This window comes from Micrasema longulum, unplaced genomic scaffold (assembly GCF_059751315.1).
Source record: "Micrasema longulum isolate JH-2025_06_02 unplaced genomic scaffold, ASM5975131v1 h1tg000024l, whole genome shotgun sequence".
Classification (NCBI taxonomy): domain Eukaryota; kingdom Metazoa; phylum Arthropoda; class Insecta; order Trichoptera; family Brachycentridae; genus Micrasema; species Micrasema longulum.
The window spans coordinates 759,815-785,413 of record NW_028277232.1 but is presented as its reverse complement, the minus strand read 5'-3'; the positions used below and the strand labels follow the sequence as shown (position 1 = coordinate 785,413).

At 32.2% G+C, this 25,599-nt stretch overlaps 1 protein-coding gene across 2 annotated transcripts in view; it reads right to left on the bottom strand.

Moving 5' to 3' along the window:
• The window catches only part of LOC148285560 (cell adhesion molecule 2-like), a 100,748-nt gene extending 85,253 nt beyond the window's left edge, over positions 1–15,495 (bottom strand). Inside the window, exon 1 of one of the 2 annotated variants that reach the window (XM_088243678.1) lies at positions 15,023–15,495. In XM_088243678.1, coding sequence (XP_088099804.1) covers positions 15,023–15,098 — 76 coding nt within the window. In that variant the 5' untranslated portion in view covers positions 15,099–15,495. The remainder of the gene's footprint in view (positions 1–15,022) is intronic. The other variant, XM_088243687.1, reaches the window with a different exon arrangement.
• Positions 15,496–25,599: the final 10,104 nt, after the last annotated feature.

Sequence of the window (25,599 nt, the reverse complement as noted above, 5' to 3'; positions counted from 1 at the left end):
TTCTCATGGACTATTGTACGCTAGAAAAAAAATAGGAAAACCAAAAAAATTATTTGTAAATAGAATCTCCAAAAATATTGTATATCTACGTGTATTGTAATGATGCAATAACTTATATTAACCAACAGTATTTTGAGTTTGTCCAAATTTTTGTCGACAAGGAGTGGATTTGACTCCCTGGGGAGCTGTTTATATTAACATATTACAACAGAGATGAATAACATTTAAAAGAAGGTAATATAGAAGTCTAGGCATCTACAGGGCTTATAACATGTCGATTGCTGGTTTAGGTGGTCACTTTACACACTGTGTAACATTCACCATTCTGCCTATTTTTGAATATCTATAATCCTTCAATTCTTTCATATGTTGATGTTTGTGAAGTTAAAGAGCTGAAACCTTTATTTATGCGGGTGATATTCATCAAGTTGAATTATTTCACCTGCAGATGCCTAGACTTTAATATTACCTTCTCTTAAATGTTCTACATCTCTGTTGTAATATGTAATTATATTTACATATAAGTTATTACATCATTACAATGGAATTCCATCGAGAATTGTCAGTAAATAAAATACGAGTATTGCAATAAACTTAAGAGGAAACATGGACTTATTTTTCTTCAAACAAACGTATTATCGTATGTTCTCTCTGCATTGTGCCACAAGAGCAATTTTTTTATGCGCTTTAAATATTTACCATCGGCGTGTCTCTATCGTTTTTATTTATTTATAAATTGTTTTTATGGGAACTAGAACCATCCGAAAACCAGTAAAAACGCTCAGTTTTATCTGTTGTCTTTGGATCCTTAGAATGCAAATATAGTTATTTTTAAAAACGGAAAAAATACCGATTCAAAAAATTTAATTTTCACACTATTTAAAAAAAAAAAAAACAACAATATTGGATCAGTTTTAGGTGCGGAAAATGGGACAGAAAAAAATGTTAGGCGTAGTCGTTTGACTAACAGCTGTCTTTTTCTCGCAGTATCGGGAAAGCATTTGCAAAACTTGTGATTCTTGTTTTCCCAAGCGTTTAAATCTGTTGCAGGCGCAATATGCATTTTCGGAAATAGCCGAAAGTGCATATTGCGCCTGTATGCACTTCAAGTTTACCGATAGCTGATTGACTGGGCAAATTTTTTCATGCTATTATGGTTGCGACTCAAAATTGAGACTTTGACCAATCTGATGGCCGTATCAAAAGGTAGACTTCAAGGTTCTTCGTTCAAGATAAGAATCATCTTGATTTACCTGGTAAGACAACTTTTAAAACTCGGAGGGCAGTTGCGTCTTCTACTCTTACTAAAATTGATAAAATACCATTAAAAACTCGAAACAAAAAACCGGCACTTCCAGCAAGATCAGCATTTATTGTTTTGCCTAGTGATAAAACGGTATCTTCTGGAAATCCATTCCAATGAAACAAGAGTATCGTGCATTCAACATCAATTGAAACAGAAATAACAGAAACTAAAGAAAAAATAAAATGGCGGTGTTGTGATTCATCCAAGTTCCAATGATGAAGCAACAAAGCTAGAAAATAACTGTGCTCTCTTGGGAGCAGGACTGAAAACGTCAGAAGTGGTTCACAAACAACCACGCATTACCATATATGGTTTTGCCACAAGATGCTTCATATAAAGATATTGTGAATGCAATTCAATATCAAACAGTTGCTGAAACCGGGATCTCACTTAACGGTCTAAAAAATCTAGTAAAATTTTCACATAAATATGGTCCTTGCACTGGAACATGCATTCACGTATTTATAATACCAGTGCGCCATTCGCTCTTTTTCAAATACAAACTGGCCATGGATTGGCAATACCATAGAGTACGTGACTGAGTTGATACCGCAGAATGTTGCCATTGTCAATTATATGGCCATATTGCTCCAAGGTCACAACAATGACTCTTGTTCAAAAAAAGAAAATGTCCCTGTTTGCGCCACTTGTACTTACTTCAACAAACCTGCCTCCCACTCTACTGAATCTCAAGACTACCCAGCTCGCTTTGCCGTGGAGAGACGTGAGCTATCCAGAATATTTTTTTAATATTAAAAACACCTTATCATCGTACAACCAAAATGTTAGAGGCCAGAGCGATAAACTTGATACACTTATATGTAATTTGTCCGTGTGTGACTACGACCTACTATGTATTCTTCACTGAAACTTGGTTGATGGATAAAATCTTACCAGTTGAACTTAATCTAACTAAATATTATGTTTAAAGTTGTGACTGTCCTTTTTCTTATTAGTTTAGAAGTGGAGGTGTTATGATTTGTGTCAGGAAAACAAAAATAATTGGTCATATTTTAGATGCCAAAAGTAATGTTCTGATCGGTTATACATATTTGTTATCTATTTCTTGTCACACAAAAAAAGACATAAAAAATAATTTTGAAGAGTTGATTTAAAAAGTCTACTTTATTAATTAATAATTTATAAAAATAACATAGTTCAGATAAAGTGCATCTATTTTTAAAATCGCAAAATCCACTTTGTTTATTAAGGCAAAGCTTTTAATTATTTTTATAATCTAGGTATTTAAATAATTTCGTTGAACATTTTCAGTCCTTTCAATGTATGTTAGGTATTGTGGGCTCTACACAACGGATGCTGAAATATTGCAGTGTAAGCCACATCTGTCAACAAAAAGCGGACTGTGGCGAAAAAACGAATTTCATTCGGTTTGTAAAAGGTTGGAAATATTTGGAAAAAAAAGGAAAGGAACACGGAAATGGATCTACCTTTGATACGATAAGGATGTTTTTCTATTTTGGCTACTGGATGATGAGCATTCACTATGAATTCAGATATAAAACGATTTATTATAACGACTTTCACAAACGACGCGCGACGATTCCAAGAATTTTTATCCAATTTTTTTGTGTAATGTCAAAATATTGTTTGTTTTGTTTCAAATCCAAATTTGCTATTTTTGTATTTCTTTTATATTGACGTGACGTATTTAGGTATGTACCATATGGATAGGAAGTATAGAAAAGAAAGATAATCGGCCAGGAATAATATCAATTAATGCTATTTTATACTTAACAACATTGTGAATAAATAATTAGTGTCGACCTTTCCATAAATCAAACCTAAGACCTCAAGCATGAAAAGTGAATCCGCCAATACGAGAGGGGGCTTTGTTTCATCCGATTTCCCTTTTCAGGATTTTTCCCGAGAGTAGTCACCGAGTCGAAAAAACTCGTTCAAGATTCTAGTTCGATTTTACATACAGTACTGTATTTTTTTATGGGTCCAAATACAGGCACCGGTATTCATTTACACTTTATGATGTATGTATCTAGTAACTATCGAACGATTTTTTTTTAAATTGTAGATTTGCATATTGTTGCACGACTACGCCCACCCGCACACGGCAAACACCACCAAGACGCGTTTGTTTGATTAAACTCGTTTGGTTGGGATGTTTTGAACCACCCTGTATACTCTCCTGACTTAGTGCCTTCGGATTTTCATCCTTTCACCTTCCTAAAGACTCAGATAAACAAAAAGTCTTGAAGTGGACGAAGGAGATGGCGGGCGAGTTTTTTGAGGTGGGCATCAAAAAGCTTGTGCCACGTCTTGCAACCTGCATAGAACAGGAACGCGATAACTTGGAAAAAAAAATATATATACAAACAATGTGCAGTAATTTTTTTAATATGTTTTTTTTAAATACAAAAATTGAGAACTCTTACTTTCTGGATATGCCTCGTTTATTAAAAAAACTGGTGTACACTTAAATTGATAGTAATAAATGTATAATTTCTCATGATTCTGTTTTAAATTCACATACTCCAAAGAAGGTGTTTCATTTTAAATATTGAAATATTTTGTCTCTAATGTATTTCTGTTTTTTATGTGGTAAATTTTGAGCCTAGGCACACTTGTTATACCCTAGTGTTATGGCCTAGTCAGTGACGACGGTTTTTGTTGATGGAGGATCGCGGGTTTGAAAAGGCATTTTTTGTACAGACGCGTCCAATCTTTGGAAACCATTTTGTTTATCGATCCTCCACAAGTTCACCGTTGCAATATAAACGAGTAAAAATATTTATAGTACAGAAATTATCAAGCACGAAGTAGGCCACATGGCGACGATATCTACCTACTGTCTACAAAAGCTTCTCTTCGGACATCTATCTCCTTTTGTTAATCATAAAGTTAACACAGTGATTTATTTATTTAGTTTTTTATTGTTTACTTCTTGGCATGAACATTTGACAAATTTACAATTATGCTCTATGTTTACGTTTAGTTTTTGCAAATTTATTAATATCATTTATTTTATCTTGCTAGAATTCTACTCTTTCATGCGCTTTGTAGCTGCACGATGATTGGTTATCAAGTTTCCATGTATCAACTATAAAATACCTCAATTTTGTAAATTTGGTTTAGAATTCCAATCGTCCATGCGCTTAGTAGCTGCAAGACGTGTTGTAATCTTACTCTAGTTTATTACTCATATTATTATTTTTAAATATCATTAATCCACTAAATTTATTTGTGAATTTTTAAAATGTGTAAACAGGGGCTAGAGTTTTTACCATCCATGCGCTCTGTAGCTACAAGATGTGTTGTAATCTAGCTCCTTTATGTTATAATTTTTAGTTGATCTCAATTGGAAACGAGGAACTAGAATCCCAACTGTCCACGCGTTCTGTAGCTGCAAGACGTGGTGGGATATTTATTCATTTTACAGCGCCCTTGAGGTGATTTTCACAAAAATGGCGTTTTATAAATTATCCAAATATTTATATACAAAACACGGATACAAACTAAATAATTGAAAAAAACCAATGCAATGGCATGCAATTTAATTCTTTATTCACTAGATTACTGTTTTACGTAAATACAATAGTTTATTAATTTTTATTAAAAAAATATATTTATTTGCATTCTTATGATTTACCCAAATGTTCAATTTTGAGGGCCATTTTCAACGAGTTGTAAATAACTCACCACTAGAAAATGTGAATCAAGTTGGGGTATAGTGGGATTCGAACCACGTACCTTTGATCCGTGACACACTAGCCACAAGACCACAACCCGATAAAAATAATTTAAATATTCTGATAATCTAATAAATTTTAAATACGAATTTTTAGGTCAGTTGGAAGAGCTGATTTGAGATTTACGTATTTAAAGAATTGATCGTTAAATAAAAAATAAAAAAAGACAGTAAAAGTTAGAATTATAACTAAAATTGATTTATTTTGTCAATGTATCCTAAAGAAGAACTTCAAGAAAAATTGATATTTGAATCATTGAGGATATGGCAAATGCTGTCGGAGAAGCATCATATTTAACTCGATAAAATTGTTCCGATTTCACTATATGAGGCTTAAGGTATGACAGAAGAATGAAAGGTTTTTTCAAGGCAAAATTAATAATGAGATACTTGTTTAATATTGCATTATTCATTAAGACGCGCTTTGTGCAAAGATATTTCCAGAAGAAATTTCAAATGTTACAAATTTTGTGATCAAGATTGTCAACACGATTGTCGGTAAAGCTGTTTATCGTTAATAATAACAATAATAAAAATAGAGTGTTTATTCAATAAAATACACATGTTATTACAACATAAATATATTATTAAAAGAAAAATATAAATATTAGAACATAAATTTTGTCCCGATAAACTATTGAATAATAGTTGGTCATTATTAATTAAAATTAAAATAAAAGTATTAGAGTACAGTCATAATATTGTGCACACATATAATATAATGAACATGTATTATTTTGTTCAAGATGCTTTCGTATTAAAAATAGTATTTAAAGATAAACAAAAATATAAAATATACAAAAATAGAAATATACAAAAATATAAATATACAATGAAAATAAAAAAACAACAATTAACAGAAACAAATAGAAATAAACAGATAAATAAAAAAAAACAAAATTTTCAATTTTTATATAAAAAAAATAAAATTAAATTAAAAGTACCTAAAAGTATTAAAGTTGACATTTTACATTTGTTAATAAAGTAAGAAAGAAACAAAAGAAAAGATTTAAGAGAAAAAAAATCTATTTAATGAGAGATAAAAATACCAAAGAGTTTCTAAAATTAATGTTTTACGTAAATAATAAATCAGTAAAGAAACATTATGTTTACTAATATTGGCAATTTAATGAATTTGTACTTGAAATGAAAAGTAAATATGGAGACCTTTGCTGCATAATAACATGTTACACATCTTATTATGCAGGGTTTCAAGAAAAAACTGTTTAAAACGAAAAGAAATTAGGCTCTCAAAACGAATCGTAATTGTCGTACTTCTGATCTTTGGCTCTTTTGACTAATAAGTTTGCCGACCACTGACCTAGACCAATCACAATAGCTAACATTGCTGATTTGTAGACTTACACCATGATTCGAGAGGAGACGTCGGGGAAATAAAAATCGCGCTGCCCTACACGCGCCACTCGCTGCAGCTGGACGCTGCCGCCTAAGATTACGTCGCAGATGGACGCTGCCTCCCGATCCGCGCTGTCGTAGCCTGGATCGCGCCGTCGTAAATTGGACGTTACCATCCATCCTGCGGACACCGACGCCGACTCCGCGCTACCTAAGCGCTTAAAAAGCCCTGCGCGCTCTAAGAGATCCTAGAAGAGTTATTTTTGTTGCATTTGCCGGCCGTTCGGGTGGGCGGAGCCTTTTTTTCCTGTACGGATGTGAGCTGTATGAAGCGTAGGATCTGTCGGAACCGTAGCGACCTAATATTATGTAAGCTTTGACGATTTATCGTATTGTTTCTCATTTTGACAAAATATTTTGTACATATTTGTGAATTTTTTTTGCAAAAAAGACTTAAATATTAACAAATTACAACAGGGATTGAGAATACCTTATATAAGGGAATATGAAAGTCTAGGCATTTACAAGGCTTATGACCAACAGAGATGTAGAACATTTCAGAGAAGGTAAAACAGAAGTCTAGGCATCTACAGGACTTATGACCTGTCATTAGCCGGTTAAAGTGACCACTTTATACACTGTGTAACATGCACCATTTTGTTTATGTTCGAACATGCATTTTTCTTCAATTCTTCCATTTGTTGATTTTAGTAGTTTAGGAGATAACCATCGATTGGCCAAAGACATCCTGTGGCACTGTGTGCTATTAGATGATGCCAGAGATGAGATGCTGAATGGTCTGACAGGGGTCATACGACGAGCGTGAAATGTGGATCTGATGGCCAACAGTACGAATTTTGCACTCTTCCGTCAGTTTGTCCGGATTTGGGTATCGCGTTTGGAGCTCCTCAGATGCGCGGACGCCCAGGTGGGTAAAATATGGTCAGAAAGGCAACTGTTCCCGTGGAATGCTCATTCAATTAAGACTGTGCTTCCTTCCGAGCGTAACGCGCACGTTCTTTTGTTTTGTCCTTCCCTTACGGGGGTGGTATTCGGATCCTCTGCCTCTGACCACCCAGGAATTCCTTCTTTATCCAAAGTCGTTCTCTTATTGTAAATATCCGTGTTTTTACTTATGTTTTGTGTAAGTTATGTAACTATGGTTTTAAGAAATTGTTTTTGTATATTTGGGTACGTTTATGTAGATTGTTTGTGAACATATTTTTTGAATAAAAAAAAACAGAGGCATTGAGCGGATCCTGAGAGGTGGGGACGACGTGTTGGCCTCTGTCCATACGTTCTCCCCCCCCACCTCCTTAATCTGCATAGAGTTTGTATTCCTTAGGAGTATTTATAATAACTTTCCTCTATGCGCAGCTGACAGAGAGTCCCCCAGGACTCTATAACAGCTGCTGGTGGATGGTGAGCTTAAGGATCTCCCCTCAATGTTGATTTTAGTAAAGTTAAGAGATTCATCTGAGTAAATTGTTTCACATACTAGGCAACGCCTAAAAACAATTTTCCAATTTTTAAACTTCGTCTTGGACCAGTTGGTTTTATTACAATATTTGAGTTAGTTCAAATGTTTGTAAACAAAAAACTGTATTTCGTCTCCTCGGGAGTCATCAAAAATAACAAATTACAACAGGGATAGAGAATACTTTAAAAAAGGTAATATGGAAGTCAGGCATTTACAGGGCTTATGACCTGTCATTGGCCAGTATTATTTACACATAAAATATTAAGATGGTTTTCAGAGATTCAACGCGACTTTTTATGGCATATTTTTTCTATAATATTCCTTTCGTTCAAACAAATAAACTTTTTTCACTGATTTATCAATCTATTATGTGTTGGAGAGCCGGTTTTAATTATGAAATTGAGTTAAATATGCCAATTTGCAAGTTTTGGCTGTACGCTCTGTACACAATTAACATTATCAGTCATCGACAAAGTGGTCAAAAAGTTTTGGATCGGGTGGAAAAAATATAATCAGTCAATAAGAAGAGCGAAAGAATGGTTCAGCATTTGTGCGTTACCGGAAGAAACATGATCAGATAACCAAACAAAAAAATATATATCCCTGACATTACTATGCACAAGGGTTTTGATTGGCAAAAATCGTCAATGTAATTATTTGATATTTACGCTTTGGGTAAACAAGATTACATATTTTTTTTACATACTCTAAAATATGGACAAAAAAAGTCCAAACGAAGTCGTAATATTTTTATTTAATTATTTAACAAACTATAAACATTCCTGTTTGCGTGATCTATATATTTTCTACGATTAAAATCGCAATGGCTTATTTAAATTACAGAATGTCTTAATTTCGTTATTACGTTTGTTCCCTTTTTATGGATTTATTCAGTCTAACACACAATGCTGATATGCTAGATAAAATAACAATAACATTTTCGGTTAGGGGGTATTCATATCTGAATAATGTCGGTAACTTTGGTATTTATTTATTAATGCCTAACATAAACAGAGGTTAAAAACAATTTACAAACATAAAAACAGAATTTTAAAATAAATTATGAAAAAACAAATGAAAACACTAGAACGTTAATTATTATTCAAAATTAACTGGAACAGCCAAATGATCGGTAAGATACAAATATAGATTTTTTTTCAATATTTTTTATTTATTTATTATAATATTTTTTTGTTATTTTACTTTATAAATAATAGGTAAAACAGAGTATTGAAAAAAAAAAAAATAATTAAATAGCAATGAAATGCATATTAACAGTAAAAATAGTAAACAAAAAATCCCACAAAGGCATGGCCTGTTCGTTGGTGTACAAGAAATGTTTATGAATTTTTTGCTTCTATAATAAATAAACAGGTATAAAACTTTTGTGTAATATAAGAAAAAGAAAAAAAATATTTCTTTAATGTAAAGATAAAAAGGTACATTTATATTTTATACTAATTAAAAAAGGAAATAAAAAACAGTAAAAAACACAAAAATATTCCTTAGTATTAAAAGGCAAAAAAAATATTTACAAAAAATGAATTAAGGAATATTTACGCAGATAAGTTTTTAAATTAATTTTAAAAATTGCTCTAGATAGTGCTGCCACCAGGGTCGTAAAAAAGTACAGCAATTCTGCACCTATAATAAATGATTTAGTTTGTATTTAATGTTAAAATCAATTTGAATAAAACTAATGAATATGATTACGTGTTCTATTAAAATAATTATTTTTCATATAATTTATGTATTTAACACTTTTCTGATCCCTTCAATATGTGGTTTTTTCAAAAAACTGAATATGAGAGACCCAAATTACGATCCGATTTGAAAGGAACGAATAAAAGTGTTTTAAAATTTTTCACGGAAAAAAATTATGTCATCTTTTGCGAAATAACAAAATTTATTAATGTTTGAGTGTGTCCAAATGCTTGCGGACTGGCCGGATTTCCTTCCTAGGGAGTTATTCGGACAGGTTTCTTATGACAGATCATAAGCCCTGTAAATGTCTAGACTTCCATATTCCCTTCTCAAATAAGTTTAAACAAAATTTAATATTAGCAAAATAATTGTACATAAATATGGCTTCATAAAAAAATACGATCTACAGAAAAAAAGCGACTCATCCATGCCACTTCTCCCCTATTTTGTACAGATTTAATGATCAAATATATATTTTCTCGTTAAAATATATATTTTAAAGTTATGGATATAGATAAAGATAAAGATTTAGATATATTGAGAAATAATCTTTCAAAAAAGGCATTATGCCCATTATGTTCACATTTCAATTTTGAATTTCGGTATTTCTGTTTTGTAATTCTTTTTCAATTGTTTATCTCATAAAACTGCAATATTGTTAACGTATTTTTAATTTTTTTTTAAAAGTTTTTAATACTGTTGTTGAAAACATCATATTTTCTCGCTCTTTACAGTTAAGTTAGTAAAAAATATTATTAAAAAAAAGTGTAATTATATATTTACATGTAAAAGGATTTACATCCATAAGCTTTATAAATTGGCTTGGTGAGTTCTGTAATTAAAAAAAATGTATCTATTAAAATGTGAATATAAAAAAAAAAAATTAAAAAAGTTATTTCGCTCAATAACGTATTAAGCAGAAATACACATTTTTAAAACTACTAAAATATTTAGAATGGTTTCTTCAGCTTGTTTTTTAAGGTGATGATGAGACAATCTTATTTTGAACTTATCTTATTTTTTGTTTTGTACACCATTTTGTAAATAGGACCAAAATTATAATGTGATGGTATTTGTTACAATCAATATGGTATAAAGTTTCCGCAACCCAAGTTTTGTAAAATTTCCATTAAAAATAAACGTAAAAATGGCATTTTTCAATAAAAAATTATAAAACCACCATCTATGAAAAATTAGCTTCATATTTTCGTTTAAAATCACTTAAACTATATGTTCTTTAACGCGAGGCAGTCGCCGTTCCTTTAAATACCGCTCCGCGTCTTCAGTGATATATTCGCTTGGAGACCACAACCTTGAAACCATTAAGCTGATTCCAACAAGAAACGAGACGTTGTAACCCAAGGTAATAAGGTTTTATGTAAGAGGATAAATTCTTGATTTAACAGAAACGGCGAACAAAATTAAGACATGCATATATTTCGGCACCCATGGGGTTAATTGATATACCAGCTAAAGATATATCGCAAACCTTAAAAATGCCTTATTATATTCTCTTTGTAAAATATTTTGCATTTCTCTTTACCTAATAATAATCTGTTTGATTATTTATTAGTATGGTTTACAAACAATAAACAATACATTGGTATAATAATTAACAATTGTTATTTTAGATATTGTTCATCAATTATGTGTGAACACAGCATGCACTAATAAAGAAAAAAAAAGAATTTTTAAAAGATTTTTTTTTAATTGGCTAGCTTTATTGAATGAAATTATTGTTTTAAAGTAATTAGAATAAACTATTACTAACATGTTATTTACAAATTATTTTACCTAACTAACATAAGTACCTATTTGATTTTAAATTGCGTTACAGTTTTTCTATTATTATTTAATGTATCGTTAAAGATATAAATATCATCATTACTTTCTACACTGTTATACAATCTTAACATATGTGATAATGCATTAAAGTGCACCATATTATTATTAAAGGTTGGAAGATAAAATGTTGTGTACGATCTCAATCGCCGACTGGGGACATTCAGGGGTACATTCTCTAAACAAAATGTAGAATCAACATTACAATGAATTATTTTATAAATATATATCAAGTTTAAAATCTGTCTCCTAAATTCTAACTTATCTAGACCAATATGTTCTAGGTACTGATCATAAGACTAAAGAAGCATTCTTATGAAGATGTGTATAGTATTGATGTATCAAATATTACCAGATTCTTTTCCGAGTACTTCGATATTCTCATTTTGTAAGGTGTAAGATTTAAAATATTTGTCTATAACACAAAAAAAAAGCCAGAAATTAAAATGCGTGAAACGATCCATGGAAAGACAGATGCTCGGTGTATGTCTAAGAGACAGAATAAGAAATGAAGAAATAAGGCGCTAAACCGGAGTCGTGAATATCATGGATCGTGCAGCGAAATTGAAATGGCAGTGGGCAATGAACTTGGCGAAACAAAATGATGGTAGGTAGTCACCCAAAATAATAAAGTTGAGATCATGGGCAAACAAAAGAAGTGTTGGAAGGCCACAGAAAAGATGGATTGACGACATTACCTCTATTGCCGGTAAAACGTGGATGATGAAAGCGGGTGATAGAAAGGAATGGAGACGTTTGGAAGAGGCCTTTATCCAGCAGTGGAGAGAATAAGGCTGCAGAAGAAGAAGAAGAAGATTTAAAGAAACCATCGCGGACACTAAATAAAAGTACTGTGCTAAAACGAATTCTGAAAAACAGCCTATGTATCTTTCATATGAAGATTTATGAATGAAGGATTTCGTAAGACAAATGGAGAACATCCCCCTCTTGCGAGGGAAAGGGTAGAGTAAAGGGATGAGAGCGATCGTGATAGATACCTGTTTCGTAAGAAATGGGAGAGGAAAATCTTCCGAGGTAATAATATAATAATTTATGTATAATGTGATACATTGTATCGACCCGCCTTGCATTATGTTATTCCCAGGCAAGCGTTGTGGAAGAATGTGTTTTGTAAATGTATATGTCGGCGCAGAATAATTTACCTGATATTTTCGAGCGTCGAAACAAAAACTAAAAACAGCGAGCGTATTACTAATATGACATTTTATTATACCCGGGGTGGTATTCTGAACGATTTTGCGAGAGTACGTACTAAATACACGCCTAAAAATCGTTATCTACGCTTTCGAAATCGTTCAGAATACTAGCCATGGTTTACTTGTTATTCTCTTTAAAAAAATAGAATCGTATAATTCACATATTTATGTCAATTTGAGATTCAATTTTTACTTATTCGAAAAACAGGTATGCCTTAGAATGGAAATAAAGCACGGTAATTATTATGTTAGTATATTTTGCGACAGGACAAATTAAGAATAAAGTAAAGATATGGGTGAAATATAACCAGAATCCTAGACGAGTGATTCAGACTCGAATGCTACTCTCAGGTAAAAATCTTGAAAAATTTAATCAAATGTAAAAATTGTCCACCTGGTAGTGAAGTGGTTGGCATGTTCGCCTGCCACGCCTGGGATTCCACGTTTGATTCCTGGTAGGAACGAGGTGAATTTTTGTTTCGAATGTAGTTTTATACTGCAATATTCTTCATGAAATAAATGAATACATATTTGGGATTCTAGTTCCTCATGAATGAATGAATCAATTGAAAAATAGTCCCTAAAGCGTAAGACTGATTATCTTATCGTCATATGACAAAAATGATCAAGAAACGCTACGATTGGTTTACCAATGCAGTGCCCTATGCGCCATTAAGTGCGGAAAGGGAATAATGATGATGGTAAAAAATATATATTAACACTTTGTATCCCGGAAGCGCGTAAATACGTGATTATATAACCACGCGTTGTGTCCCGGTCCCGTGTTTTCACGTGGTTTACCAGATGTTCAAAAAAGTTTTTTTTTTGACATCTAGTGACTTTTATTGGTACTTTTCCGCTGCTGGTAATCTACGTGAAAACACGGGACCGGGACACAACGCATGGTTATTATAATCACGTGTTTACACGGCTCCAGGATACAAAGCACAAACAAAGGAGTGAGAGCCTGAAGGTACATGTGCGAACATTGCAATGTGGCTCTCCATGAAGGCCAATGTCGGCAAAACTATCATACAAAAACTACTTTTTAAATTGTACAAAAAAATGTGAGAAGTTGCAATTAATTTAACCAAGTAATTTTATAATTATGACACGTTTAAGAAACCCTTCACAAAGCATGAAATTTCACAAAAATGGGCCAGGCACAGGGTAAATTCTATGCGTAGTCGGCCGGTACTCAAAGTGTTAACGGTAATCTATGAGTCATTTAAATTTAGACAGCAAATAATAAGATTTCTAAATTGTGAATTATAATTTTTAAAAAAATAAAATGTCTAAACCAATTAAAAATATTAATATAATGTTAATAAAATTTGTATAAAACCACTCACCGACTTATCTGTCTACCGGTTTCGAGACGTAACCCGTCTCTTCGTCACATCACTTCGACCACAAAGTTAATGCTTTGAATATTAATAATATAAAAATATTAACCTTAAAATAAATTTATATTTAACATTTAAAAGAAATTAAATTTTTTATTTTCAATGGGGTAATAAGTAAAAGAGGTCAACACATCATTTGATTTTTTCGATTCAGGTTTTTGACATTTTGACTATTTGAAATATTACTACAATTTATTCAGGTTTGATGTTACGAGGGTAAAATTACTGCCAAAACAAAAAATGCCATATCACCAAAAGGATTTTTTTTGTTGAAATACTGGAAGAAATCACACAAAAAATGAACCGTTTGCATTGACTGAAATAATAATTATATAAAACAGTGTTATAAATTTAAATTATTATTGTGTCGAGATTCGCTAATAAGCGGAATGGGGAATGTTGTAGTACGTAAAGTGGCCACTTAACCCAGCCAATGACAGGTCATAAGCCCTGTAAACGCTCGAATATCCATAATCCTGAATTTGAAAAAATTCTACCTCATCTCTGTAGGGATATTAATAAAAAATAAATTATTATTCATGAATCGTGGCACTATATAGGTTACCCGTAATAATAATAATAATGAAAATGTTAATTAAAATTAATTAATATTTTATAAAAATTAGGAAAATTCATAATAATACTCTCAGTCATTTAAATTTGGTCAGCAAATAATAAATACTGGAAGAAATCATACAAAAAAAGAACCTTTTCAATTATTTAAGTAAAACAGCCACGACAGATGTCTGATTTAGAATAACAATATCATAGATGACTAATTATTTTTATTAATTTAAGTCTTGTGACAGCCTATAAATTTAGTAATTTTTACTGTCAATAAAATTAAAAAAATTGGGCAATCTACAAATTTTACTGAACGGTACACGGTAGGCAAAATAAATATTTTTTTGTAGGAATTTTTTTTCAAAACATGTATTTTAGAAAAAAAGTATTGGGTTGTTTAAAGAATGAAAATTAAAATCATCTTACCTTGAATAAAAATCAACAGAAAAGTCAGTAAAATGTGTATAACGTACATTTTTATGGACAATTCAAACTTATTCATGGTGCGACGGGACACCGACAAATTAAAAATTATTTTTCACTGGTAATTTTCAATCCGTTATTTGTACTCACAAAATTTAGCCATAGATTTTGTCCATCTTCTACACGTCTAGTAAAATAAGCGTATTTTCACAAACCCGTTCACTTCACAATATTTCAAAACTACGTGAAAAGTTTATAATGTTGAATTTACACACGCGTCTAACACACAATGTTGGCGAAACGGTAATGAAACTTTGTTAGGTGAATCAACTTTAGATTGACGACCCTCAGGCACATGGGCCTTAGGGAAAGTGTAAGTTTCGCAGTTAGAGATACTGTCGTAAAACTGTTGCGCTGTGCCTCAGCGCCGTAGGAGACCGCTGACGTCCGTATCCCGAAACGTTCGCTGGGCGACTGAAACTGAAAACTCTGAAGGATCGAGACTGGGATCCGACAAACAGTTCGAGGGTTGAGTTAAGCGTACGGTGCGCAATTTCAAACGTATTTTTATTTTTAAATAATACCTTTTATCACCTAATCTGCTTTACCTTAACTAATAAAAGTTATTTTGTATGTTAGATCAATGAAACATTTTTGACAACGACAAAAGTGTTTTATTTCATTTAAGTATATTTATTATTGTTTCTACTTGATAATAAAATTAGAAGCATACTTTTTTATTCACGAAAAATAAAATCAAGTAGAGATTAGTTCTCCCGGTAGTCGAGTGTTTATCTCGATAGTCACCATACCTAAGATACGATTTTTAATCATTCTGATATATTTCATTTATCACTGCCCAACTACAAAAACAAAATTACCAATGTATTTTTGGCTAAAAGAGGAAATCAACATCAATATATTGGGTTGAAATAAAAATGATTTGCATAATATAATTGGTTATTTATTTTATTTTATTGCAGATCATTAGGTTCAAAACCACTAAGTATACAATTTAAAAGTTTTTAAGTAATAATATCTCATATTGTATTTTATTTTACAAACACTCTTTTAGTAATATGAAATGTAAATGGCGGAAGGAAGTTATCCGACCTAAATTATGCTGATGACAACGCACTTATTGCACCGTCAGAGATTGAAATGAAAGAACTAATTGACCGAATAGATGCTGCAAGTTCAGACCTGGGACTCGCAATGAATATGAGCAAAACTAAGCTTATGATCATTGATCGAGCTAATAAAGTAGCGCCATTATCTTTACTGCGCAACTTAGAAAAAGTCAACAATTTCATTTATCTAGGTACTCTCATCAGCGATGGTGGTGGGTGTGAAGGTGAAATACGGCGACGTATAGGTATTGCCAAAAGTGCTATGAGTCGGCTGGTGGAGATTTGGAAGAATCGCGTTATAACCATTAACACCAAAGAGACTGGAGAAGGTCTTGGTTTTCTCAGTGTTCATGTACGGGGGGGGGGGGGTTGGGCAGTTTCCCAACTTTCAATCCCCAAATGTTTATTTATCGTTGATTGCTATGGTAATCATTATTCATATCCATGGCAACAAACAATAACATCTTGTGTTTTTTCGCACGCCTTTATAATTCTTCTGCCCGCATTCTTACATCAAACCACACTTCGAAAAGAAAGTTCAGTGTCTTTAAAAAAAAAAAAAAAATACATATTTTTTTTATTTATTGTATTATCAGCGCTATGATTTTTTAAGGTTTTGTATTTCTGAAATAACTGATTTCTGATTAGTAATAGATCCAATGGTATACTGTCAGTTCTAGGATGCAGAACTGACTTCGCACAGAGGCACTCTTTACACGTTGGTCCAAGATCCTCTAATCTACTACCTAAAGAATAACAAAATATTAAAACTGATGGAGTTTAAAGTAGGTTTGAGGTCATGGATTAGCATAGGAGGAACATATGGGCACCTTAAAAAAAATATATATATTTATATACTGCAAATAAATCCGGTTTTTGTAAAAGAAGCATAGGTTAATTTTTTTTTCTTTTCATGGTTATGTCATGCCATATTTACATGCTATAAACTTATAAATTATTAACAAAAAAATGGCTTACGCTCAGACACTGAAGCCTTTGAGGGCATTTTTTTCCAAATTACAGTAAAGCTTAATTTTAAAGTGTGTTTTTTAAAGTATATTTTTCTAATGAAAATTTTATGTTAATATATGTATGGAAAAATAAACAAATAAAAAAAGTTATTCCGATTGAATCGTTTACGGTAAGCCATCCGGATATCCTTCACAGCGCTCATATCATTGGTTGGTTCAGATGAACCAGCGACATCGATCAAAGTAGTGCGTATTTGTAAAAATATTCTTTATTATTTTTTTCGTACATTTGCAAGAAAATTTGCGGTACAATTTAATGTTCAATTTTTACCGTGTGCAAGAAAGCATTATTGTATCTAATTTCCTGTCGGGCTGAAGTTCTTCATTCGTCTGTCTGCATCCTTGTTATGAACCGCAAGCTATAATGTAAATCGTTTCACAAACATTAATATATATTCTTCTCTGTATATATTTTAACTGCCCGAACGCAAGAGACGTTTGTGAAAGTACTGGGTTCGCCGACAATCCGAAGCACTACCCGTAAGAAAAGACTTTTCCCTTCTCCTCAAAGGTAGGATGTTTGTCTTCTGTTGTTCGTTTAGCAGCATACGGTTTTTGTCCGCATTTTCCATCTCTGCATACCGCATTTTTATTTTCCGCAAAATTAACACAGATCAACATTTCCGTTAAATAATCCCACTCAAATTACAATCGCTACCAAACTTATCATTCGATTATCACAGTTCGATACTTACCTATCCAAGGCTTAATCCCCGGAAATACTTTACATCACATGTTATTAAATTTCAAATATCGATACGTTCAGCAAATACAGTAACGGTATCTACTCTGCGGTCGCGTGGCGCCGCGCGGCGTTTTACCGTGCAGTGAATTCAAAACAGAAAGCAATTTTACCCAGATAAGCGTAGTATACGATTTTGAAGTAATTAATTTTCTCGTCATTGCTGTAAATATAAACCAGTATTTAAAAAGAATTAATGAAAATAAACTACCAAAGACTGTTACGATATGAATTCACAAGGTCGCGCCAATCATCATTTTAATTTTAATTTATATCCCGACTATTGGTTTGATAATAAATAGTATTAAAAAGTAAGCATTGTAAAGAAAAAACGATGATACCACCAATACCATTATTTTCTTCACCCATCGAGGACTAGTATTGTTTTTTTTTTAAGGTATAATAAAATAACTTTGTTCTATGAACCACTTTTAATCTCAACCGACTAGTTTCGGCAAAAACACGTTGCCCTCTTGAGGGTTATATAATAACTAAACATACATATGTAAAAAAAACAGTGAACAGATGAGTGGGTGTCGATGAGGATAGAGGAAAGAGTAATTGTGTTTTTGGTGGGGTAGAGAAGGAGGAGGAGGTGATTGTGTTTATGGCATGGTTAGTCTTTATATGGAAAATATTAAAATATGACTTTGACTAAAGTTTAACTGATTATTTATAATATGTAAATTTTGTTTGGCGGCTATTTTTTCTCAAATTCATTTCAACAGAGAGGGAAAACATTTTTGAGAAGGGAATATGGAAGTCTATGCATATACAGGGCTTATGACCTGTCATTGGTTGGTTTAAGTGGCCACTTTACACACTGTGTAACATTCACCATTCTGCCCATGTTTGAACATCCACACTTCCTCAACTCCTCCATCTGTTGACTTTTGTGAAGTAAAAGAGCTTAAACCTTTATCACGTGGGTGAGATTCATCCGGCTGAACCAAATCACCTTCTAGGCAACGCCTGAAAACAATTTTCCAATTTTTATACTTCTTCTATTACCAGGTAGTAATTCAACAATGTTTGATTATGTCCAAATGCTTGCAGACTGGCTGGATTTCCTCCCTAGGGAGTTGTTCATATTTATTTTAATATGAACAACTCCCTAGGGAGGAAATCCAGCCAGTCTGCAAGTATTTGGACATAATCAAACATTGCTATTTTTATTTCCAGAATTTCCAAATTATTAAATTGATGAGTATAATTATTATTTTGTTATATTTTGATTCCTTTAATTTTAAAGATGGAATTAAAAAATAACATTTAAATAATGAAACTCATCAATGAAATAATTTGAAAATTCTCGAAATAAAAAAAGCCCTTAAACAAAATTGAAATATTATTATAAATAATCAAATAATCCTAAGTCAACGCCCAATTTTTAATATTTTTCGCTATTAAGTCTTATCCTACCTTAAATGTAATCACCTCCTCCCTCTCCTCTACGCCTACCACACCATAAACACAATAACCCCCCATCTATCCTTATCAACACCCACTAATCAGTTCACTTTCATTTCATAATTATTCCCTATCCGCACCTAATGGTGCATATAACATTGTATTGATACACCAATCGCAGCGTGTCGTAATATTTTTTGTTACATCAAGATAAGATCCGTCTTACACTTCAGGTACCAGTCTAGGGACTATAAATTATTATTGTGTTAAAACACCATTTTAAATATATATTTCCTATCAACCACGTCGGGAATCGCACCCGAGACCTCTTGCATGGTAGGCAAACGCGCTGACCATTACACCACGATGTTTCGTTCAATTATTATAAAACCTTAAAAGGGCAAAGTGTAGTTGCTGAAACTAGTCGGTTGTGTGGAGTAAAAAATGGTTTATAAAACAAAGTTATTTTATTTATACCACTAAAATAATATAACAGGGAACCACAATGTTAATTCTACTAATATCCACAATATTAGTGTTGTTATCAATTAGTTTATATCCACATGTTGCAACTATTTTTTATCTGTTATTTTCGCACACGCATACGTTTCGAAACAAACATTGCATGAAAAAAAAAACTTTTTTTATTGGGTGGTTGGAAAAAGTTGCTATTTGGCAATGTAAAAAATATGATCGAACAAAATTAAAATAAATAAATATAATTAAAAAACTTAACCGCTAGTTAATATTTTCAATGAGTTCCATTAAAGATTACATAAATCTAACAAAAACCCAAATTGTACTTGTTGGTTATAAAAAATATATTCGAAAGTGGATTTTCCCACACTTCCTCTTTTCAAAACAAATGGTACACAAATTCCATTCATGATTCCAGTCATAATCAAAGTATTATCATACATAAACTTTTAGGGTGGCACGATCAGGTTAACGAAGTTAGAGGTCAATTTTAAAGCAGTGTGCACTTACTTAAAAGATTGCAGAACTTCTAACCAATTAATGTTAAGCAAACATTAGCTCAGAGCTTACTTCTTTCACTCCTTGATTATGCAGATGTATGTTATCCAGATTCTAATTCTAAATTGCATGATAAGTTTGAACGATTGCAGAATGTTTGTATATATTAAATCAATTATCTTCACTAATTCGACCATCTAACCAAATATCGCACGCAACTACACTGGCCCAGTAGTAGGCAGAAAATAAACATTCATATTCTATCACTTCTTCACCATACTTTCAATAATCCCACTTCACATGTTTATCTGAAAGAGTTCTTCGAATCTATACACGGTTTTTCAGGCCTAGACCGAGTAACTTCAGAGGAACATTCCTCATGGTGAGCTTTAAAAAAATTTTTTTTTTTTTAATGATTTCGAAATGTTGTGAATTCTTAATTACTCGGACAAGCAGTCTTTCCGCAAACCCGTACCCCTCTCTTACCCAGCCGCTTCACTTTTCCGCGTCTAGTGCGTATTGCTTCGTTGGTCAAATACGTTATTATCTAAAAACATAATTGTTGAAAAGGGGTAGAGGTTTGCAAAAGGGACGCTAGGCCGAGAAATTAAAGCTTAACTTCATTTTTAAATTACAAGAAAAATAAAAAAAAAGGCTTTTTGGAAAAATTTCTTTAGGATTTTTTTAAAGCTGACTGTGAGGAATGATCATCTGAAATTTCGCAGTCTGGCCCTAAAAAACCGTGTATACTTGTAATAAGAATTATTTAGAATAATCTACCACTAATGTCAGAGACGCCCTTCTTTATTTACATTCAAATCACGTCTGAAATGTTTCTTCATGAAAATTTTAATTTTTTCTTTCTCCTCCCTCTTTCCTTCCACCCTTACCCCCTTCTCTCTTAATATTAAAGTTTTGATATTTGGTCAATTTTTATTTCTTAAAAATAAACGTACATATATCAGTAAAGTGGGGTGACATGTTTCCATAGAAAAGTAGTTTTTAACCACTTCCATTGTGGGTGATTTATCATTACTTCAATCGAAAATAACATTTATAACGTTCATCGTTATTATCTTACCCCTGTCCGCTTTCGATGGTGTGTGTATAGTGGACGGTTTTTATTTATTTATTTTTATTAATAAATTTATTGCAAAAAATGATATACATACGTAATAACAGGGAATCTATCTATCTACCAATTAATGTAAAATCAAAACGGAGTGTTCTCTGTTTATGATAGTCTCCATCTTACATGGCACAGCCTGTTTTTAGATGGAGATTTTCTATCTTTGGAGCAAAAGTAGTCCTATACTAATAAAACAATAACATAAAAAAGAAAAACTAAAACTGCATAATTATAAATGCCCAGCTAATCAAATGGAGTAAATTAAAAATCATTATTATACAAATATAAAGTTTATTTATGTGCCAAGAATACATGTTAATAAAACAAATATAAAGCAATGAATTTCATAAAAAAAAATAATATGTTTACCAATTATATAAAGTACTACGTTTTTTGATTTACATACACGTATATTTAAAAAAAAACTGTAATACTGAAAAAAACGGTATTGTATTAGTACACTTGATGTAATGACAATTAACCATATGTTACACGAAGGTAATGTAATCAACCTTACTCTTCAGATGTCAGACTAGAAACATGAAATATTGCAGTACATAGTACTCACTTTTTTAGTTAATATTTGATGTCCCCCTTCTAGGAATCAAACCCGAGACCTAAAGCATGGTAGGCAAACACACCAACACCACGAGATGGACTTATCTTTGCTTGATGCCCTTATTTAGGATTTTCACCTGAGAGCAACCATCGAGTCGAAACCACTAGTCCAAGATTCTGGATACAGTTTAAAGACATAACTGTATTTTTAATTCACCTGGACACAGAGAAAATTACTAAAGTTAATTGAATTATTGTTATTTTAGGATTATAAGTCCTTTTCATCCACCATTGTTTAATATCAAATAGATATATACATTTGAAATAATGAATTGGATAATAAATAATTAAACACATTTTTCAAAAAAGTTTGTACAAAATAATCAACAAAGAATTATAAACATTTTAGAACGGGATACTTTCGCAAAGATAACATTCGTAAAAAAATTGCCTAGATACGTAAAGAAATAATCGAATTATCTATGTAGAGCAAAAGAGCGAGGAATGTATTTTTTGTTTATTCATACCAGTTCGATATGGGGTTTGAAAATTTGCTTCTAATATACCAAAAATCACCCAATAAGGGTGTGCATTTGTGTGTTAATTCATCGCAGGGTGCGTGCGTTAGTGTGTACGCACTTCTTAAACATTTGTATAAAGTATTCATGATATGTATAAACTTAATATATGTATAAAATATAATATTCATGTATTTTTTTTTAAGGAATAACCCGCTTAGCTTCAATTTAGAGGCTTGTCAGTAGGTGGGATACAGAGGATATGGAAGAAGGTAACTTGCAACTGGCGGGAAACGAACCCGCGACGCCAGTTTCACAGTTGGCCGTCTAACCAACTGAGCCACGGTGCCTATAAAATATAATATGAAGATGTATATGCGAATACACTGGTATATGTATATATGTGTGGATGTATGGTTATAAATGCATCACAAGGGCCCCGACTCAACACGGATTTTCAAGTGATTTGGGGCAAGTTCATAGACATGGGTCGTTCCTGATTATGTCCTAAATAACATAAACAAAGATGACGGGTTCAAATTGAACTCAACATAGTTCCCAGCACTACATACTATAAAAATGAATAGAAATGTGCCTACTGCCGACTGCGACACGGTACAAATTACTAGTACTTAAACACATACTGTTTTCGACAAAACAAAAAGTTTACCTTTAAGATGGCTTCTGCTATGGTAGCCGAAACGTCGGAACAAATCCAACACACACGGTTTCACCCAAAAAAGAAACATATTAATAACAGTGACCGTGAAAATCTTCTCACCTATATGACGATGTTCGTATACCACTGATTTTCTTAAATTGAACGGTTTGAGGAGGTAGGAAAAAATGGGCTGAAGGTATTATGCTCGCCCTTATGCATGTGTATGTAAACTGCATTCTGTATATATGTTCAAATATACATTTGTTAAAGTATGAAAAACAAGCGTATTTATCGGTGAAGGGTTGGGCAATTAAGGAGAACAGGAACAAAATAGTGTGTTTTATTTAAACATACTCATGTTAACTGGCATTTTTAAAAATACGTTAACCTGGGTACAAATGATTGAATATGGGAAAATAATGTTATTTTCGCAGGAAGTGTCTGTAGCGGTTGCCGCCAGTTGAGTTGTTTTGCCTGTGCCCTGGTACGCATTGTACTATAATCCAACACCGACCCCCATTTTATTCAAATCAAATTTCAATTGCTTTTCCAACAAAACAACGCCTATCGTAGTCAAAATATTTGGGTTATGGAAGTTTAGGAATCAAATTATTATTCATTATACTTAATTGCGTTAAATTCAATTGAACGTATTTTTAACCTTTTCCCAACAATAATAAAAAACTCAATTTACACGTTTCACTTCGTTTCTATTTTTTTTGCGATACATAAACGTAGTATTGAAATCTATAAATAATATAATTAGGATGTAATACTTTAAAACCGAAATATTGTTTTAAAAGACCGTAATTTCACACAACTGTGGTCCAAAAGTACGCATGTTTTTTAAGATTCTGTTAGTGTTTAAAATAAAGTTTTTCAAAATATATGTGGTAAAATACTGTGTTTCCTTTGTGTGCGGTGATGTGACATCGTGTTACCACAAGAAAAATACGGACTATTTTAAAGTTCAGACATTTGAAAAAAAACAAAGAGACACACTGTTAAATAATTCATTTTCCATAATTTGTAAAAACAAATATAACCCTGTAAAAGCAAAATAAATTAAACATCGTAAATACTCCGGTAATATCAGATGCGTGCGTCCCCCATCGCTGTTAATAACCTACTGAATCTCTTTTACACAAACACCGGCCACAGAACAGCGTCTTCCTTGTTATGAGTTATATTTTCGTGCTCTCTCTAATACATATTTATTGCTGTATTGGCGTCACGTAATTCACCCCACCTGATTTGTGCTGATCGGAATCTTAGCAGCCTCCAGATCGTGCGACCCCCGCACCCCCCCTGTTCTGAGCTGCTAAAGAATTCGAGAGTCTAATCACTCCGCCTGCGTTTTCGGGTACATTTGTATATTTGTTATATTTAAAAAAAATATATAATTACAAACTCCTATCGTAAAAATAGTCTTCATTAAGAAATCTTTCTTCTTCACATTATTGTAGTATATTATAAGACCATCCAAATTTGTGAGAAATAAAATTCGCGCCATAGTACATTAAAAATATACAAAAATTATGATTTATACTTTGCTAACTTTTTAAATTCTATGAAATCTACATAAAAATAAAAGAAAATCAAGGCGAAAGTATTATTTTTAAAAATGTCAGATGAAACATTCTCAGTTAAATCACCATTGATTTCATTTATTTTTTTGCTTAACCATATATACGTTCGAGCTTAGGCACTTGGAAAAGCTCTCTGTTGGTGCTTTTATGTTTTTACTTTCCTATGGATAGTTAGAATAAAAAAGGACATCTTTTTTATCTGGCAACTTCCGTAAGTAGCCAGATCTTGCCATGCATTTTATTTAAAGCCCATTGTCCTCCGCTTTCGTGACTTAACCAGGACACTCTCACATGTAAATTTAAACAAAAAACCACTTTTGCAGAGAGGTAACGATAATTTTATGTTCTCATTAATGTCCGAAAAGTTCATTGATGATTCTGAAGCCAAGGAATGTCCATCGCTTTTGTCATTCTTGCTCTAGGATTGTTAGTAAATATTGTGACGGTTGTTGAACTTGATGTGCAATTTTTCATTATTTTAAAAATAACAATGAAATTGCAAGTTTTTTTTTATAATTTAGCATTAAATTAATGTATAAAAACAATAAACTACATGTAAGCTACACCAGCAAAAAATCAGAACAGCTTATTGCGACTTAAGCTTACGAAATTAGGTGCAACACTCAACCTTACACTGGCAGTTAATAACTACAAAAAAAGGCAAGAAAAGTGTATTCCCAAGCCACAACAATGCTATTAAATTTATGTTCTTTTATTTACTAGCTCAACTTCTTACTAGAAGTCGCTCACATTTCAGTTATCGGGTTTTTCAAGCGAACGGCTTGTGGCGCATCATGTGGCTTAGGATCAAAGTCGTTTGAAATTATAGTAACATTA